Below are 18,889 nucleotides of genomic sequence, written 5' to 3' on the forward strand. Positions count from 1 at the left end.
TTTGTCAGTGCACAGCTAAAACTAATGGTTCTGATCACAATATCATACTGTCATATCTCTGACATTTTTTTTAAAAAAAGTTTCTTTATCAATATATCATCACACACTTTTTAGTGGGCTCTGTGCAAATATCAAGAATAACAGTAAAGTTACACTTGTGTTTATAACAATTAGATCATTAGATTTATTATTATATAGTGAAATTTTGATATCATACAATGATATTTTATATTTAACATATAATAAAATTTGATAAATATAATTTTTTTTATGATATAAAAATTATTTTATAAATTTAATTGTACATGTATGGTTCTTGATGTGCTGCAGCACATCTGTGGGCATCTATTGCACTGATGCAACTATGCTGCAGCTCCTCTCTCTGACACTAATACGGAAATTCATTTAAAAAAAAAACCAAAGTAAACAACACTCTGTATTTTCTTAGTTTCTGCTATTTTTAATTTTTGACAATATTATCAGTGTTATTATTGTTGACAAACCCGGGTGGGTTGGCTGAATTTACAGTTCTTTGATCATTAGTAAAATATTGTACGGTTCTTCCAACTTTTTACTGACTCTTGCTCGCCTGTCTTTTACTTTTACAGCATGACCTGCCACTCCTCACTTATACTTCCACCTTTCTTAATTTCGGTGCTTAGTGCTTCTCTATCAACGTGACAACTTCCAGCACCGACTCCCAGATATACACAATGGGTTCTATAAATTTATATGTAAAATAAAAGAGCATTTAGAGAATATTTGAACTCAATTAATTTAATAATTTTTTAAATGGGTTAGAATTCAAATTTGAGTTCGATTTGAAAAAAATGAAAACACATGTTCGAGATTTTTCGATTCGAATTTATATAGTTTTTGATGGTGTATATGCATAGCATTAGTGGGAGACAGTCGAACAATATCCGCATGTTGCTCGATGTTGATCTATGTCTGTGAATTGTGAATCTGAAGTTGCATAAACTTCTACGTTATAAATCTGATTCTGAATTATCAGATCGCATCCTTAGCTTCAATGTGAGTCTTAATTTTGTATCCTACCTTTTGTCACATCCGAGCCCGGGTGCGCACCTGCGTGATTGTACAATGGGCTCCTATAACAACTACTTCGTATTTGTCATCGTTTTACGAAAATGATCAACTTAAATTGCTATAGAAGTACATTGTAAGTCCATTATAAACTCATTTTAAATCTTTAATTTTTAAGATATGGGACAAGGGGTACTCTGTCACGTCCCGAGCTCGGGCTCGCGCCTGCGTGATTGCACAATGGGTCTATATAGAAACTACTTCGTATTCGTCATCGTTTTACGAAAATGATCACCCAAGTTGCTATAAAAGTCTATTGTAAGTACATTATAAACTCATTTTAAATCTTTAATTTTTAAGATGTGTGACAAGGGTATCACAATCACCCCTTCTTTAGAACGCGACGTCCTCGTCGCGGCCTGACCCCTCGATCCACTAGTGACGAGAATCTAGAGGTGGCTCCTACAGGTTCAAGAGGTGGCTCCCGTCATATAGCACTTTGCCCCGCATGTTCAAGAGGTGACTCTCATGCACGTAACACTTTGCCCCGCATAGCACTTATTTCCCGGTATCCTTGCTGGTGACCGGCTCTGATACCATTCTGTCACGCCCAGGGCGTGACAACTACTTTGTGGAAAATCGTTCGGTATGAATATATTAGATATATGTGACTCGATTGGTGAAATAGTATCTCTCTCCCCAAAAACATGTTCTTTTTTACCGACGCACAAAGAAAATATTTTGTTGCTAATGAACAAGATATTGAAGAATAGTCCATACGTAAAATCATAATTATTTATACGTGTCTTTTCCACATAAAAGAGGAATCTTGTGTTAGAATAGAATCAAAAGTGAATCATCTTAGTTAGCAAAAAAATTACAGCTAGAAGATATGCGTCTTGATGTTGTTGTGAAACAATTGTTTGGTCTTGTTTCTTTTTCTAAAAATATAGAGAAAATGATTTTACTTATGTTAAGGTTGATGCAAAAAAAAATATGATATGGAAATTGACTGTATTACCTACAAAACATTCTAACATTGAAAGAGAAAACCAGACATCGGAAGAAACTATTCGAATAGATTATTTATCTTTGCAGTTGATATTGCTCTTAGACAATTGAAGTGTAGGTTTGAATAGTTGCAATATTTTGAATCTATATTTGGGTTCTTGTATGATATTGCAAAATTGGTTTCATTGGAGGATGATAAATCGATGAGTTCTTGTGTGAATCTTGAAAATACTTTAAGAAATGATGACATTTCTGATATAGATGCAAAATATATGTTTTCAGATTTACAAGGTTTGCAAGTAATGTTATCAGACGATGGATGATGAAAAGGTTTTCTTTAGGAAAGAGTGGTGCTCGAAAGATGAAATTGGAGCATAATTTATAATTTCGCCTAGGGCCTTTGAACAAGAAGGACCGACTCTGATGAGACCGTCTCACTTGTTTTTGTGAGACAAATCTTCAATTCTATCAGATCTATGAAAAACATTATTTTTTATGTTAACATATTATTTTTCTTTGTAAATATCGGATCAACTCATCTCACAAATATAAATTTTTAGACAGTGTGATATGAGACTTATTTCTTAAAAAAAGTAGTCAAGAAATTTAACTAATATTTTATGTTTTGTAAATAAATATGACAAAAACTTGTGTGAGACGGACTTTTTATGCTAAGAATATTATTTTTTATTGTGAATATCGGTAGGATTGACCCGTCTCACAGATAAAGATTCGTGAGATCGTCTCACAAGAGACATACTCAATAAATATTTAAAACTAGATGCCGTTTGGAGAGTTGTAGGAAAAAATCTGGATCTGGACTAGATTATGAAATTTCATTGGGATGTTGGATTCGCCTGCACCCTCATTTTCTTAGATTTTATCTCATTTATAGTTGCGCCACTCAAAACGATCATTCAAGTCGCCTATAAATTTTTTAGCAAAGAGCAAAATAATTATCTTTAAAAGCCATTTTAAAATATATATATTTCAAAGAATCCTACTAATTTATAGTCTCACAATATTTCATTCTACAGTTTTTAATATAAAAAAAAAAATCAAATTGTTGAAATGGGATACTTTTGTTATCAAAATGCCCAAACTTACTTTTGGTTCCAGCATGATATTTACTCCAAGATTTTTAATAAATAAATAGGTATATTTTAGTGTTTTTCTTCAATTTAAATACAAATATAATTTTATATGCATATTAAACTTAAATGATATGTTTTGATTCAACCTGCCAATTTTTATAACATAAAGTTATTTTAAAATAATTATTTGAAACTAAATTATTATAAATTGGCCTTAGTAAAATTAATTCATCTAGAAAGTAAGTTTTTCCATAAATTATAACATTATTTTGTATGGAAAATAAGATAATGGGTTTCAATTATACAATAAAAAATTTACTTGCCTTTTTTGGGATATAAATGTATTTTTCGAGGGTTTTTGGTAATTCTAACGAAGCTATTTGTAATATTTTGCTATAATTTATTTAACTATTATGATTATCGGTATATGTATGAGGAATATTTTATTTTTTAAAAGAAAATGAGGAATATTATTTAAGCAAATTAGTTCTCTCTTCTTCTTTTTTTCTTTTTTCTTTTTGTAAAAAAAAAAAAAAACTTGGAAGGAACCATTCTATTGGGCTCAAAACGTCAAGCATAGGGATAATGATTTGTCCAAACAACCACCATGCAATCCAAATCTCTACAAAATAGAGGATATCGAGAGTTCGATGGATCTAGTTGTCAACCTGCCTGTGGCCCAAACTAATATGCAGATTGCAAGTTAAAAATTTGTGTGAGACGGTCTCACATGTTGTATTTTGTGATATGAATATCTTATTTGGACCATCCATGAAAAAGTATTACTTTTTATTGTTAATATCAGCGGGGTTGACGGGTCTCACAGATAAAGATTCGTGAGATCATCTCACAAGAGATCTACTCATTGCTTAATTTATGTGGGCATCCGATTCTTTGGTCAATTGGCATGATTGGACAACTCTCCAACAACAGCTAATCCAATGGCCCACCAAATATAGCATGAAAATTCCTCCACTATCATATTACATTAATCATGTCAATTTCTGTATGTAGACAATTCATTCGTTCAAAGAACCTCAACTTTCATGGTTTCCAAATCTAAAAAAAAAGGAGTTTATGATTATCGGTACGAAAATCTCAAGTTCGATACTCAATTATAATAAATATTTCTTTAAACTCGTGAACTTGATAAATGCAAGAACTCCACATTGTTGACAAATGGTATTTTGTTGAAAATAAAAAGAAATTTCTTTTGATATTTTTTTTTGCTATTTCGACTAACAATTCAAACTCAATCTTACCGCCAAAAAAACATCATATCTTCTGCTGCAATAAGCATATTGAAAATTTTTATTTGACATAAGCGTAGATAATACAATTGCATTTTAATTGTTTTAACATGGAAATACGTACATAAAAAGTATTTCTAAAAAAAATTTTAAAGCTAACACATAATAAGGTATACTTGGATTGATGAATTTAATTTATGAATTTATGTTAGATAAATTTAAAATCCATGTTTTTGTTAATTTTGTAGATGTAATGTTAATTATGATATATCTAAGTGCAACAAATTTATCAATCAATTTCATATTACAATCTTTGGAACCAGATATAATAACAATGAGGTGAACATTTGACCAATCATCAATGTTCGATTTCTTTTATCAATACTTTCTCGAAGGAGCCTAGTGTATAAAGTTTGCTCAGTACGATATAGTTGTCACGTGCTGAGATAAATAGAAGTTCGGTGAAGTCACACATGCTACAACAGTCCTATAACAATCCATTTATACCTAGGGATGGCAACTTTTCCCACGGGTTTGGGGCCCCGCGGGAAAAACCCGAAACGGGGATGGAGATCCCCGATTTTTTCGGGTTTGGGTTCGGGTTCGGGGATTTTTTTAAATCCCCGATGTAGTTCGGGGTGGGTATGGGATTATTATTCCCATCCCCGAAATCCCCGAACCCACCCCGAAAATAATATTAATAATAAAATAATAGTATTATGAGTATTAATAATATAATAATATTATTATTTTTTAAAATATTAATAATAATATTATTATTAATATTGATATTAATATTATCTATAATAATAATATATAATAATAAATTTTGAATTGAGAAAATCTCCGAATCCGTCGTTGTATTGTCATATTAATATTTTTGAAAGGGGATGAGGACGGGGATGGCTGAAGTTTCGGGTTTGGGGATTTCCCGAACCCGAAAAAGCGGGGATGAGGGCAGGGATGGGGGAGTGAATGGAATTCGGGGATGGAGATGGCAAACCCGCCCCCGTCCCGGCCCATTGCCATCCCTATTTATACCTCTGAAACCTAGCTAGAACACAACTTTATATATATTGGCTACCATATATATATATAATTTTTGATATATTGGCGTTTAGAGAGAGACAGAAAAGTAGACTTCGTCCACCTCTTCATTGCCAGACTGTCACCCCCACACCCTCACAATCTCTATATATACACAAACATTCCAGATAAGCGAACATGCAAAAAAACCCTTAATTCAACAATTGGACTAAGTACCTCAATTATCTCCGAATCAATTACTTCTCTAGAATCATGAGTCTTTTTGGGATTGGAAGCAGGTAGATTTCTCTATTTCAGTGTATATATAATACTATGTTTTCGCAAGCAAGCATGCATGTGTTCTTTTTTTCTTGAATATTTTAGTTTTCTTTTGATCTTATGTGGGATTTTGTTTGCTGAGATTACCAGTTCTTGCATATATGCTTTGTGGATTCGGGTTAAGATTTTGCTAGCTGTTCATCGATTTTTGGTCTGAAAAATCGGGGTTTTAATTCACTATCTGCTGTTCGATGAACAATAAATTATCCCAATTTGTCATATTTCACTTGGGCAAAGTAATCACTAAATAGTTGCAAAGCTTATTTTGTGTGACAAATAATTTCATTGGTTGCAGAAATCAGAAAACATTTCGTCCCAAGAAGAGTTCTCCTTCTGGAAGTAAGGTCTGTAACCATCATTGTTTTATTGGATTACGATGTAAATGTAAACTTTTTTTAGAAAATACACGTAAATTTCGCAAATACTTTTGAGTTCGATGAGAAGTCCCTGGTATCACTTACATTATTATTATATTAAATCATCGGCGTATTAATTTCTGGATGGGAATTTATTTAAGGGGTTTGGATTATGTGTATAAACCGTAACCGAGTTTCGGATTGATTCAGGGCTTGCAACTTAAGAAGCACATTGATGCCACTTTGGGCAGCGGCAATTTGAGGGAGGCTGTGAGACTTCCACTCGGCGAGGATCTTAACGAGTGGTTGGCAGTAAATAGTAAGATTTTGTTTGTTTTGATTTAGTTTGTATTGGAGATGTTTCAAATCTGATTTGCCAATGGCTTTTGTTTATAGGTTTAATCATATATAGTAATACTATCGAAATAAAGGGGAGAATGGTGTTGTATCAATGCTAAAATTTCAAGAAATATCCGCCTAATCTCTTATATGATTTTACTTCGTAAACATTGATAGGGATGTGTGATTTAAGTTTTCATAATTGATTTGATGAATGTCTTTGTTGTATTTTGCAGCTGTGGACTTTTTTAATCAAGTAAATATCCTGTATGGCACTCTCACAGAGTTCTGCACATCGTTAACGTGTCCAACAATGTCGGCCGGACAAAAGTATGATGCACAAGCACAACTAAGGCTTTAGGATTCAATTTGGAATATTTGTTGAGATTTTCTCTTTTTAACCAGGTACGAGTACAGATGGGCAGATGGGATCACCGTGAAGAAACCTATGGAGGTTTCTGCTCCAAAATATGTCGAGTATTTAATGGGATGGATCGAAGCTCAGCTTGATGATGAGTCCATTTTTCCTCAGAAATTAGGTGAGTAGTAATGCTGGCATGGTTTGTACACCTGTGGGGACTCGGGGAATTAGAGGGAGACTGCCCCTTTTCTCTGTATCCATAATTTCTGGCTCCACATCTAACGCGTCCTTGTGCATTCTTCGGGCTAATTTTACTGCAGGCACACCTTTTCCACAAAACTTCTTAGATGTCGTAAAAACTATACTAAAGAGGTTGTTCCGTGTGTATGCACACATATATCACTCCCACTTCCAGATGATAGTGAATCTCAAAGAAGAAGCACATCTCAATACTTGCTTCAAGCACTTTGTTCTCTTTACGTGGGTAAGCACAGGAGAATGATTCGGATCCCGCTATATATATTCTATTTCTCATTGTTTGTTTGGGATTGAAAAACAATCATTTTTCTTGCATTTCATGCAGGAATTCAAACTAATCGACAGGGGAGAGCTCGCGCCACTGCAAGAGATCGTTGAGTCTATCTTGCAGTGTTAGAACATTCTCGGTCTTTTATTCATTCATTCATTCATTCAGATTGACAGCTCTTACCTTTTCCACCTCCATTGCTGAAGTCGTCGTACCAATAGAGCTGTTGGATAATTTCTTGTTATAACTGTTAAATGGACACAAATATGTACTAGGCAAATATTTCTTGATCTTGAAGTATTGCATTCAAAGATTCTATGACATACTGCAAGAATATCGATAACATATATTATGTTAATATGGTCATGACCGATATTTTAGCGTTATCAACATGGTCAAATATTTAATATATCTATCTATACATATTATAAAATTGTGAATCAAGGTCAAAGTTTTTCTATTGTGTATTGTCAACTTTGTCCTTAGTTTGTACATACAGGAAAAATTTAGTGATGATGTTTTTGTCAAATCAGTTATTATGATAAGGATAAAATTGTCAAACTATATTTATGTTAGATAATGATCAAGTTGACAAAAAAGCTGAAACTTTAAAATTCTTTGATTTTTATTTTCTTGTAGATGAATTGAACAAACTTTTTTCACAAAAAATATTAATTTGAAAAGATTGAAATACCAAAATATATTGGTTTTATTTGCTTATAGATGAAGTGAAAAAGTATTTTTTCACAAAAAACTTAATTTGTAGATTTTTTCACAAAAAAGTTAATTTGTAGAAGATTAAAATAACAAAATTCTTTTATTTTATTTTCTTGTAAATAAAGTGAAAATATTTTTTCCACAAAAACTTAATTTGTATAACGATATAATGTTAAATATATTTTATTTTACGTTCATTAAGATTAATTATTTTAAAATGAAGAATTAAACTAATGAAGCCAAATAATTAAACTAATTTTGTTTTTGTTTTAACAAGGTTGGTGTCATGAAGAAGGTTCGATATTTAATTACATTTACAAAATGATACAAGAATTATCATATATAAATATAGATAATCCTAATAAATATTTCATTGATATTTATTTTATCTATATTTCTTTATCAAAAAGAAAGTCAACTAATATTGTTCAAAGCATTGGTTTATTATGAAAATTTAACGATATAAGATTGAATGATATATTTGTATTAATTTTAACTATATTTTCCTCTTTTTAAAGGCTAGAAACTATAACAATTATTTTATGGGAGATTCTTGCTTTGATTATTTTTATAAGAGATATATATTAACAAATCAGTTATAGTTTTTATAATATTAAAAAATATATCTTTGAATGTAAATTTTTAAAATTACGATAAATAAATTTTTATAAAAATTATTCATTAGCAATACTCACTACTTCTCCATAGACAAAGTCAAAGTTATTTGGTTTTTATTTACTTGTAGATGAAGTGAACAAATGTTTTTCACAAAAATATTTGTTTGAATGTGATTTATTTTATTTTATAGATTTATAATCTTTTGAATGATTTTATATATGCAAGAAGTTTATCTTTAATTTGGTGAGGAAGTTTTTGTAAAATCAATTATTATGATGATGTCAAGATTATCAATCTACGTATGCTAGGCAAGGGCCAAGGATCAAGTTGCCAAGAAGATTGAAACTCCAAAATTCTTTGGTTTTTATTTTCTTGTATATGAATTGAACATATTTTTTTCCGCAAAATATTAATTTGAGAATATTGAAATACAAAAAATCATGGGTTTTATTTGTTTATAGATGAAGCGAAAATAATTTTTTCCCAAAAAAATTAGTTTGTACAATATTGAAATACCAAATTTCTTTTGTTTTATTTGGTTATAAATATAGTGAATTTTTTCCATAAAAAACATAATTTGTGTATGGACATGATATTAAATATCATCTATTTTGCATTAATTGAGAATAATTAATTTAAAACGACGAATTAAAATAATGAATCCAAATAATTAAATCATGTGGGTTGGTGTTACGAAGAAGGTTCGACGGTTAATTACATTTTACAAAAATGATACAAAGCATTATTGGATATAGAAGAAAGATGACCTTATAAATATTTCGTGATTATTTATTCTATCTATCTTTCTTTATAAAAAAATCCAACTAATATTTTTCAAAGCCTTAGTTTATTATTAAAATTTAACAATATATGATTGAACACATACAGTTTTACTAATTTTAACTATTTTTCGTCTTTATAAAGATCAGAAACTATAACAATTACTTATTTGATGATTTTGCAATTGACGAAGATGTATTTTTATAAAGGATGAATATAAGTAAATCAATTATAGATTTATGTAATCTGAAATGACATATCTTTGAAGGTAAATTTTTAAAATTATTATGAATAAATTTTTACAAAAATTATTCATTATTGCTCAATATTTCTCCTTATGAGTTATGATTGATAATAAGAAATGTCAAATTTATTTGTTTTTATTTGCTTGTAGATGAAGTGAACATATATTTTTCAAAAAATATTAAATTGAATATGATTTGTTTTATTTTGTAAATCTATAATCTTTTGAATGAGTTATATATGCAAGAAGTTTCTCAGAAAAAAATTAATATATACAAATTTAATACTTCTAATAATATAGTATGAAATATAAAAAAAATATGTTATCGTAATTTTGATTTTTTGTATTTAAATAACATATTGCATAAATATGATATATCATTAAGAGTTGAACACTTTTTGATAAATATAATAAAATATTAATTAAATCATATTTTGTCATTGTCTAGAAGATAGAATAACCAAAATTCATTGATTTTATTTGCTTGTAGATTAAGTTAAAATATTTTTTACAAAAAATAAATATTTTGTAGAATACTAAAATAACAAAATTCTTGGGTTTTATTTGCTTGATGAAACAAACTTTTTTTCTACAAAACACTTAATTTGTGGGTAGATTTGTAGATGCATCAAATAGAGAATAATATACATTTCTTCACAAAAGATTTGCTAATGAAGATGGCGAGAATATTGTTTTTCACAGAGAAGAAAAAACTGATGACAAAAAAAAATCGTGAAAGCAATATAAATTGAAAATATAAAAGAAGAAAACATTTGACGCAATAATTTAATTTAAGGTTTAGAATATATTATCTATATTATATTTTTATTTTTCATAAATCAATAACACGTGGTAAAATAAGTGGTCAACGTTATGTATTATACTTTTTTCTTCTCTCAAATTTAATTTTAATAACTATTGTGATATCAATTTTATATTATATTTTCTCCAATGTCTAATTTATACAAAATTATAATATTTATTACTAATATGTTTTTCAACAATTATTAATTTATTTAGATGCGCTTGGATAAATTGATTTCAAATTTATTGATTAGAATTATAATTTTATTGTTAACAATGAAACAATATATAAAATCTTAAATCTACACATGACTTATTTACATATTATTATTTATATAAAGTAGAATAAATTTCAAATAACATTATTATTGGGTGGACTTGAAAAATATCATAACTAACATGAAATACTATTATATAAACATGAAATGAGTGGATTTGAAGTTTATGATGTTACTTCTCTAAATAACAAAAATACATTTGAATGTATTGAAATCCATGGATTTGAAATCCTTCTATTCAAGAATATCCTTAGATTTATAACACATAAAATTTTTAAACAAATATTTTTGCACTCATTTTATAATACATGTAGTACAAATTATGTTGGGTGCAATAATTGTCCCTGCTTGGTAGAGCGATCGAACCGTGGTGCTTGAGCTGCTGTGCGGTTTAAAAGATTTGAGTTGCACCATTACCACTAGCTATAGCTTTTGGTAAATCGGTAAGCACTCGATCCTACAATTGGTATCAGAGCCAAGGTCACGGGTTCGATTCCCATTGATTGCAATGAGTGCAATTATTGGGAGGGAGATTGTTGGGTGCAATAATTGTCCCTGCTTGGTAGAGCGATCGAACCGTGGTGCTTGAGCTGTTGTGCGGTTTAAAAGATTTGAGTTGCACCATTACCACTAGCTATAGCTTTTGGTAAATCGGTAAGCATTCGGTCCTACAAATTATATTACATTGAATTTCCTACGGATGATGCTAAAGGTACAACCAATATATCGTACTGCGATATTTACAACAATTATATCGTGAAATTTTGTTATTATCTAATGAGATTTTATATTTAATTTATCAAGAGATTTTGATAAATGAAATTTCTGTATTGATTTTTTTGAATTGTAAGAATTATTGTACAAATTTGGTTGCACATGTAGCATTACTCATTTTCTATCGACTAATATAGCATGAAATCATTAATATATAATTTTTTCTAAATTAATCTCTTCTGATATCATTTCTTTAACAACAATTATTGATAATATAAATGTATTTTCACGTGCGTCGCACGTGTCTTTACCTAGTGTACGTAAATGTCTGTAAATTTTTAAATTTCAAATAATAATTAAGGTCCCAGACTTCAATATTGATTAGACATTACAATTGTATGTCATTAATTAGTAGTTAAGAGTTTTCAAAGCAAAGCAAGTAGGTTTGATGAGAAGAAAGTTGAAAGGTTGCTGCATCAACTACCTGATTACGACAAATGAAAAGGCAGATTCAGCATTTAATCCATAATCTTAATAAGATTCAGGCAATTGATATTTTATGTCAACTGTTATTGTTAAGCAACTAAAAGCTTGAACAGAGCATTCAAAATTGAAAATACCTCAAATTCCATCTTTTGATAAAGAACCTGAGCTGGTTTATTATTTCCATGAACATGCACAAACACCTGCTTTACACCTACAACACAATGATCTAAGTCATTATAAAAGTATTCCGAAAATAACAGTATTATTATTTATTCGTTCACAAGAATCTGCGGAGTGGTAGATAAACTTGACAATATGCACAGTATTCAGTCTCTACTGTTTAGTTCATGACATTGATGATGTTTTCTGGAGAAATGATGCGGCAAAAGAGGTGACCTCGAAAAAGATTACTATTGAGTTAGTGTGCCACTAATATGGCAGTACTTATAGGGCTGATGCAGTATAATGGGTGGAATGAGAAGTGCCTTGTATCTGATGAATGTCAAGTGGGCCTTCGCAGGTATCCATTTCTCTTGGAATGAGTGATGACACGTTTACAAGGTTATTAAAAGTGCAATTATGTAAGGTAGGCAAATGTGGAGCAACACAGACTCTCCCTCTTTTCATTTTTACTTCAAGTGTACTTTACCATAAAGCGATTCAGGTTCCTTGTGCTTACCATGCTCTTTTGCAAGGGAAATGGCAAATTGCAGCATGTTTCTTGCAATACCCTTACGACGTGCTGACTTTGCAACACATAAGTTTGAGATATAACCATATTTACTGGATGGTTTTCTGTCGACAAAGCCAAAAAGAGGAGCTTTAATACGTTCCTGTTCAGAAAATGCAATCAATTTTCAGGGGGGCGCTAAAAGATTGATTTTCATGTTTGACCAGTGTTCGAGTACAGCAGTACCCCTGGAAAGGACTGCCCGTGCGACAAATATCCATAGCTCAAATCCACGGTTCCAACAACACTTTTCAGTACATTATGCTTCACGGTTCGATCCTCCTTGTTCGCCTGACAAAGTGATCAAAATTCAAGTACTGTGCCAATTGCAAACCTCATACACTATTAGGACAGGAGCAGATATGAGCAAACCATCACGATGCAATTGCATTTCTCTTCAAGTTGTGCTTTGCATCTGGTTTTCAACGAATTGAACTCCTGGACAACGCAGAAGGTGGTAAGATTTTGACAGCAAGAAGCCAACTCCAAGGATTGTGACACAGATGTAGAGTGATATCTACCTGTTCTGCAAATTGTTTTTTGTAACTTTCAGCATATCTGCATAACAATCCAAAGTTGAGATTCAGCTGCAGTGATCCGGTTCGAATCTTCCATCACATTGATTTAAAGTTATCACGCTTGAGGTAAATATTGGATATGATTTTATCCTGATTTGTAATCAATGAACAAGGTTTGCCACTGTCTTTAAAAACAAAAGGAAACATTGATAATAAGAGTTTTCGTATTTGGGATCTTTGCAACTTATGTAGGCCTAGCTCTCAAACCACAGCAAACCGAGGTGCAAGTGATTCAAAAACTCGTGTTCAACCTTTTGAGAACCGAGATGGTCGAGCTCGAGCTTCAGTTACTCGAAATAACTCTGAGTTGAGCTCTTGCATCAAGCTCGAGCTACTTGAATCCGGCTCACATTTAGAAATCTCTACTTGATCTAGTTCGAGTTCGAGTGCATTCCTAATCCAAATTAAGTTACAAAAGGAGGTTGAATTCAATTTTTAGTGCAAACCGGTCATTTTCTTGGTTCTCCCAATGAGCATCAGCCCTTAGCCATGCTGCTGCCTAAAAACAATATTTCACAGCTGTCATTGCACGTTAGCTTATGCATAGAATATTAGACCACCATATTTAGCTTTTTTATAGAAAAGTAAATATTTACCCAATATTCTTCATCAATTTGAGCTTCGCGTGCCACGAACTGCCCATACTCGAGTCCGTCTCCTTGATCTGCTCGCTGCAATCTGTCGAGTTTGATGTTTAAAGGACTGAATTTATCAGTTTCAGGAGTGGATAGTTTACGAAGGTCTCCTGATAATTCTTTTTCCTTGGTTGCCGGGGTAGACTTTGAGCTCACCCTGTATGTTTAAACGCATCTGCTTACTCATTCAACAAGAGTTTCTATCTATAACCCAAAAGATGACGTCCAATGAATCTATAGATAAAGCAGCTTGTGAGAACTACTACACACAAGCAGAAATGGATTGAACCAACTCACATTGCCCAAGACGATGAAATCGTATGATGAACTCGTATCCCATGGCTCGAATTTCTTGAAAAATCTGGGCTTTGCAGAGCAACGGCTGCAGACATGCTGGATTCAAATATAGATTATAGCAATGTGACTCAAATCCATTTTCAAAGAAATTATTATTATTTATGTAGCATGGGCTAATACCATATCTTTTCAGACCACAAAAATTAAATGGTGTGGTCCTCTCAGAAAGATATTTTCTTTCACGGAGTATTGGCTCTCGTTGATGAAGTACGAGCTCAAGGCCACAATTATTTGGGAACCGTGGGTTATTCACATTTAGGTCCGATTCGCGGAAAATTCTGTGGGTGCATCCAAAGGTGGTTTCAATTAACCCCGAGTCTACACCAAAGACAAATATTTGTCGCCAAGCTTCGCTTCGCTTCGTCTCCATTGCGTCTCTCTCGGCCTCTAAACCTTCATACTCGCTAACTGAACATCTATTGATTGCACAAGTTAGTATCATGACTCCAAATTGCATCACAAACATAACCATCAGAAAAGCTTAGCCTCTCGGAGATTTAAACGTGGCAAGGCTCGATTTTTCCTTCGTATATAGGATCCCGAGTATTTGACTTAAGGGATGAGGCGAGGAGGAGAGAAACATGGGTTACGTAGCAAAAATGAGTGAGTTGCGAGAAGAAACCGATGGAGGAGGATAAAAGCAAGATGCAAGAAACAAGGATAAACTCGCAACCAAGTGAAGTTGGTGGCAATTTGAGCAAAATTATTGGGGCTAAAGAAGCCGCAGAAAGAATGAAAATCGAAAAAAGAGAGGAGAAGATTTAGGAAGGAGCACGAGTTTCTCGACTTTGGTGAAGCCATTTATTTGATAAATTTAATTTAAATCCGACGATGATATGGAAAGGAGAGATTTTGAACTTATGTAGGCAAGAAAGCTTGGCCGTTTGAGGTTACGGCTATTTTCATGAACCAGCGAGCTTGGTTTCCTCCTTTTACTTTATTTATTTATTTATTTTTTTACATATTTCATAGTAGTTAAGTTCGTAGAATACGGGTTTTTAATCCAAATAAATGTAGCAAAAGTTGGGAAAATAATTTACAAAAACTCAGATAATTTTAACAAACTCGAATGATGATCATGCTGAAGTTTAGTGCTGGTGTTGATTGAATTTAAGACACGAGCAATGATTAATATGCAATATGGTTACATTTAAGCCGCCTCAGCTGAATTACACGAATGCCTTGCCTTGCAGTAGAGTATGTATCAGAGGAGGTAGGAACAACGGCTTTAACCGGATCAACATCATTGGCGAAACAGATATGGAATCATAGCAATTATACTGCTTGCATTCTCTGCTTGAGCTTGTACTTTTCGGATACTTCACTGTCATATGTAAGAAATTTTTCTTACAGCTATAACCAGAAGAAAAAAGATAAGACTCATCCTCATTTGGCTCATGCGAGAGCATACATTCATGCATACACTAAGGAATTAGAAGACGGACTAGAGAGAATTGTGGCCGTAGTGCTATGCATGGAATGGCTTCGTAGTATGTGTAATTATTATCGGGCCAACTACCATGAGTACTAACTCGTGAAAATTGATTTCCAACATTGTAATTAAACTAGAAGGTTATAAGTTCAGAAGTCCTTGTAAAAGTGGTTTCTACCAACGTACATGCGGGACAGACAAGACTTCAAGTATATGGCGATTAAGTGAAGCAGATTGGAATACTGAACGTATTGTAATTGGATAAAAATGTAAATATTCAAAATCCCTGGTATACTTGATCAAGTAATTGCCTCTACACGACACGATTCCAAAAGTGTCATTGGCCAAGCAATACTGGATCAGATACCTGTATCTAAACAAGCAGATCTACAACCTGATGTGTACCATGCTAAACAGATTCTGACCTTACAACATACCAGACACTTCCAACGGCGTTTCCCATTTTCTTTTCTTCAAAATAAATACTAAACAAGAGAGATGACTAGTTCATGGTTGTCTATAAGTTGCTTACAGTTTCTTTGGTGTCTTCAAACATTTTTGACAAAAAACTACGTGGAAACATACCAAGTCTGTCATGTTCCCCCACCATGCGTGAAAATGGCCTCAATTCTGTCAAGAGATGCTTCTAAGCGACCAGAGTTCATGTTGAACAAAGGTTCATCGGTCCCCACACCCCTGTGAATGACAAAGTTCAGTATAGAGCTCTTTCAGGCATGACATGTAAAAAAACTTCATCAGTAAACATAAATTGCTACAGATCAAAATCACTAGATAATACTATATAATGAAGCCGTTTATTGCATTAATAGAACAAATAACATTATTTCCAACCAGTAACCAATTAATATGAGCCAACTCACCCAGTAAATTCTGGGAGAACATAGTCAGCCCTCCAACCAAATCGTAAATCCACTCCTGGACACAAACCAAAGGATGTTTTATTTCTAATCCTTGACATACCATCTCCCCCAAAACACGTAGAGAGCTTCCATTTCCAGCCAATTGCGTGATGCAAAAAGCTATGGCCTACACCTACCTGCACAAGTTCAAAATATTACAGTTATATTTGTGCATAATAATAAAGCAAAGGTACGGGAAAAGGGAAAAATTCCAGATCATCAAACCTGAAGATTCAGATATTTTGTTACAGGTATCTTCTTAGAAACAAGCTGCACATCCTGTTGCAAAGGTTCCAATATTACCTTCCACATCCGTTCAGGGGCCAACGGTTTCAAAACCAGCTTTGCATGGTAGTCGTTCAGAGGAGCGTTACACAACTACAACAAACCAAAGAACCAGCACTTCTACTGAACGCATCAGAATAAAACAAACCCATAAATAGAGAATCCACATTTTGATCCTTGAGGCAGACATAAGATTACGAGATTAAAAAAAACAAAAAAAAAGACAGCAGCAAAGTTCACTATGCAGTCCAGTTGATAAAGAACAATCTACCTTCTCAGTTGTCTAATGTAGGCCTGATAGTCTACTAAATTTGACAAAATAAAATTATGCTGCACAAAATTTCCTAGAAAACTATCAGTGGACATCATAAGAAATGTTTCTAGAATCGAGCTTCAGTTTTCATTGTCAACGAGCTCACGAGATTCATGTGCCTGATGCACCGACAAATGCGGAATGAGAAACAAGATTCATATTCTAAGGAATCCGAACAAAAGCTGTATATAAAAAACAACTGTAGAGCTGTTAGATTTTTTTTTCGACTTGTAGTGAATTAAAAGGTACGGAGAAGAAATACTGTTTAAATGATATGACAATTCTCTATTTTCAGTATAAAACATTATTCTTTGAATTTTATCTTATCATTGCTTAAAGAATTAAAATTTAGATAAATTATACTACCTTCCTGAAAACGTATATGATATAGTCACAATTTTACCCTGCAACCAGTAAATAAAAAGCTATCATAGCACACATGGTGTCTCGGTCTCAGGCTCATTTCATGTCCCAAGTCCAAGTGTTGCCTAGTTTCAACATAGCCTTATAAAAGATAAGAGTCCAACCGTGCAAATGGCAGAATGCCTGTGCCCATATCATGAGTTTCTTTTCTACTCTCTCCTTTTCTATCAAGTATTCAAGCATCTTTCGGATTGCTTGAAAGTCATTGCAGCCAACACTCTGCAGACTTTCTTGAATATATTTTTCCCAGACTGAAATATACTTTGTGAAAATTACATGAATATTGTTTTCCAAATGAAGAAAGAAATCACCCACCTCACAGAATCAGGTACACCTTTGTTCCAAACATCACAAAATACTAGAAAGATAAACTCTTCCATCTAATAACCCACTTGTGACTTCAATATTCATCAAAGGAAATCAACCACCCAAAAGATTAATCCATAAAAATCCAATATCTCAAAATCATATCTATAAGCGAGCTCTATCCATAATAACAGCAATACGAAGAACTCAAGAAATTTACCTCGCCACAGCAATATGAAGAACTCTACGAAAAATACCTCTAAGTTAACTCCAACACGAATCCCCTGCATTTCTCTTCGGAACTTCAAGAAGATCTCCGATGGCATCAAATTGATGCTGTATATGTCTTCCCACGATTTGGGTTCTTCACCATTGGTACTCCCCTCCATCTACCTACGCATAAACAATATCTACATGATAAAATCAACGGCAAAGCCCATTAAAAAACGATTATGGAAACTCAAAGAAATCAACATGACCCGTAATATTTAATTTTTTTCTTTTCCTTTTTGTTTGAACATAAGGTCGTCAAGTGAATTGATACCTTTATCGGTTGTAGGAGAAAAATTTGTCGCTGTTTTTGGGTATGTAATGTGAGAGTGCCGCATGGGAAGATACTTTGGCTATACTTAGACCTCAAACACGGTAGCAAATGTATAAAACTCGACTCAAATATGAAAATATTTATCCAATTGTGAAATATCTATCTAAATATGAACAACTTGAAATAAATATGAAAACTCGATTGATCCAAATTTGAAAAACTCGATATTAATAAACTATTTAAATGCATAATTTCTTTCAAAATGTAAATGTTTGTATAAAGAAATTTTTGTTTACCGGATTTGATATAATTTAGCAGCTCGAACATGATCAAAATTTGAAAAAGTTAAAGATTTTTAGTTTAAATGAATGCTAAG

General features: G+C 32.5%; 3 protein-coding genes across 11 annotated transcripts; 1 reads left to right on the forward strand and 2 right to left on the reverse strand.

The window, feature by feature from the left end:
* The first annotated feature begins 5,577 nt into the window (after window positions 1-5,577).
* Window positions 5,578-7,697, forward strand: LOC142529983 (MOB kinase activator-like 1A). Its single transcript, XM_075635718.1, has 7 exons — window positions 5,578-5,727; window positions 6,063-6,111; window positions 6,334-6,442; window positions 6,699-6,792; window positions 6,868-7,001; window positions 7,144-7,307; window positions 7,407-7,697. Exons 1-7 carry the CDS (start codon window positions 5,702-5,704, stop codon window positions 7,476-7,478), a joined length of 648 nt encoding a protein of 215 aa, XP_075491833.1. The 5' UTR covers window positions 5,578-5,701; the 3' UTR covers window positions 7,479-7,697.
* A 4,132-nt stretch (window positions 7,698-11,829) lies between these two features.
* On the reverse strand, window positions 11,830-14,444 carry LOC142529982 (GCN5-related N-acetyltransferase 6, chloroplastic). Of its 5 annotated transcripts, none has more exons than XR_012816004.1 (9): window positions 14,231-14,444; window positions 13,895-14,090; window positions 13,745-13,797; window positions 13,242-13,278; window positions 13,093-13,158; window positions 12,885-13,011; window positions 12,670-12,785; window positions 12,125-12,201; window positions 11,830-11,988 (listed from the first exon to the last, which is right to left on the reverse strand). XR_012816004.1 is itself a non-coding variant. In XM_075635715.1 (9 exons), the coding sequence occupies exons 1-9, from the start codon at window positions 14,323-14,325 to the stop codon at window positions 11,920-11,922; spliced, it is 852 nt and encodes a 283-aa protein (XP_075491830.1). In that variant the 5' UTR covers window positions 14,326-14,444; the 3' UTR covers window positions 11,830-11,919. The 5 variants fall into 5 exon arrangements, 3 of the variants coding, with proteins under 3 accessions (XP_075491830.1, XP_075491829.1, XP_075491831.1); XR_012816003.1 differs by having other exon boundaries at window positions 12,640-12,785; XM_075635715.1 differs by having other exon boundaries at window positions 12,670-12,823; window positions 12,907-13,011.
* LOC142529984 (uncharacterized) lies at window positions 14,239-18,624 on the reverse strand. Of its 5 annotated transcripts, none has more exons than XM_075635723.1 (6): window positions 18,514-18,624; window positions 18,227-18,362; window positions 16,868-17,020; window positions 16,604-16,779; window positions 16,308-16,418; window positions 14,239-14,326 (listed from the first exon to the last, which is right to left on the reverse strand). In XM_075635723.1, exons 2-5 carry the CDS (start codon window positions 18,356-18,358, stop codon window positions 16,316-16,318), a joined length of 564 nt encoding a protein of 187 aa, XP_075491838.1. In that variant the 5' UTR covers window positions 18,359-18,362; window positions 18,514-18,624; the 3' UTR covers window positions 14,239-14,326; window positions 16,308-16,315. The 5 variants fall into 5 exon arrangements, with proteins under 5 accessions (XP_075491838.1, XP_075491837.1, XP_075491836.1 ...); XM_075635722.1 differs by lacking the exon at window positions 14,239-14,326 and adding an exon at window positions 14,891-15,614; XM_075635721.1 differs by lacking the exon at window positions 14,239-14,326 and adding an exon at window positions 14,891-15,643 and having other exon boundaries at window positions 18,227-18,379; window positions 18,514-18,620.
* Between the last annotated feature and the right edge of the window lie 265 nt (window positions 18,625-18,889).

The sequence above is a fragment of the Primulina tabacum genome, chromosome 16, assembly GCF_025594145.1.
Source record: "Primulina tabacum isolate GXHZ01 chromosome 16, ASM2559414v2, whole genome shotgun sequence".
Lineage (NCBI taxonomy): Eukaryota > Viridiplantae > Streptophyta > Magnoliopsida > Lamiales > Gesneriaceae > Primulina > Primulina tabacum.

Bases quoted from the DNA above. Each gene is read 5' to 3' on its own strand.
- LOC142529984 (XM_075635723.1), bottom strand. From the start codon at position 18,358: ATGGAGGGGAGTACCAATGGTGAAGAACCCAAATCGTGGGAAGACATA. The intron at 17,021-18,226 runs GTATTTTTCGTA...GGTTTGTTGTAG, and splicing joins GTGTTGGAGTTAACTTAGAG to TTGTGTAACGCTCCTCTGAA. The intron at 16,419-16,603 runs GTGAGTTGGCTC...TGTCATTCACAG, and splicing joins GTTCTCCCAGAATTTACTGG to GGGTGTGGGGACCGATGAAC.
- LOC142529983 (XM_075635718.1), top strand. From the start codon at position 5,702: ATGAGTCTTTTTGGGATTGGAAGCAG. The intron at 5,728-6,062 runs GTAGATTTCTCT...CATTGGTTGCAG, and splicing joins CTTTTTGGGATTGGAAGCAG to AAATCAGAAAACATTTCGTC. The intron at 6,793-6,867 runs GTATGATGCACA...CTTTTTAACCAG, and splicing joins ACAATGTCGGCCGGACAAAA to GTACGAGTACAGATGGGCAG.
- LOC142529982 (XM_075635714.1), bottom strand. From the start codon at position 14,325: ATGTCTGCAGCCGTTGCTCTGCAAAGCCCAGATTTTTCAAGAAATTCG. The intron at 13,279-13,744 runs GTTTGCACTAAA...ATTGTTATGCAG, and splicing joins GAGAACCAAGAAAATGACCG to ATATGCTGAAAGTTACAAAA. The intron at 11,989-12,124 runs GTATTTTCAATT...TGTCGTAATCAG, and splicing joins ATCAAAAGATGGAATTTGAG to GTAGTTGATGCAGCAACCTT.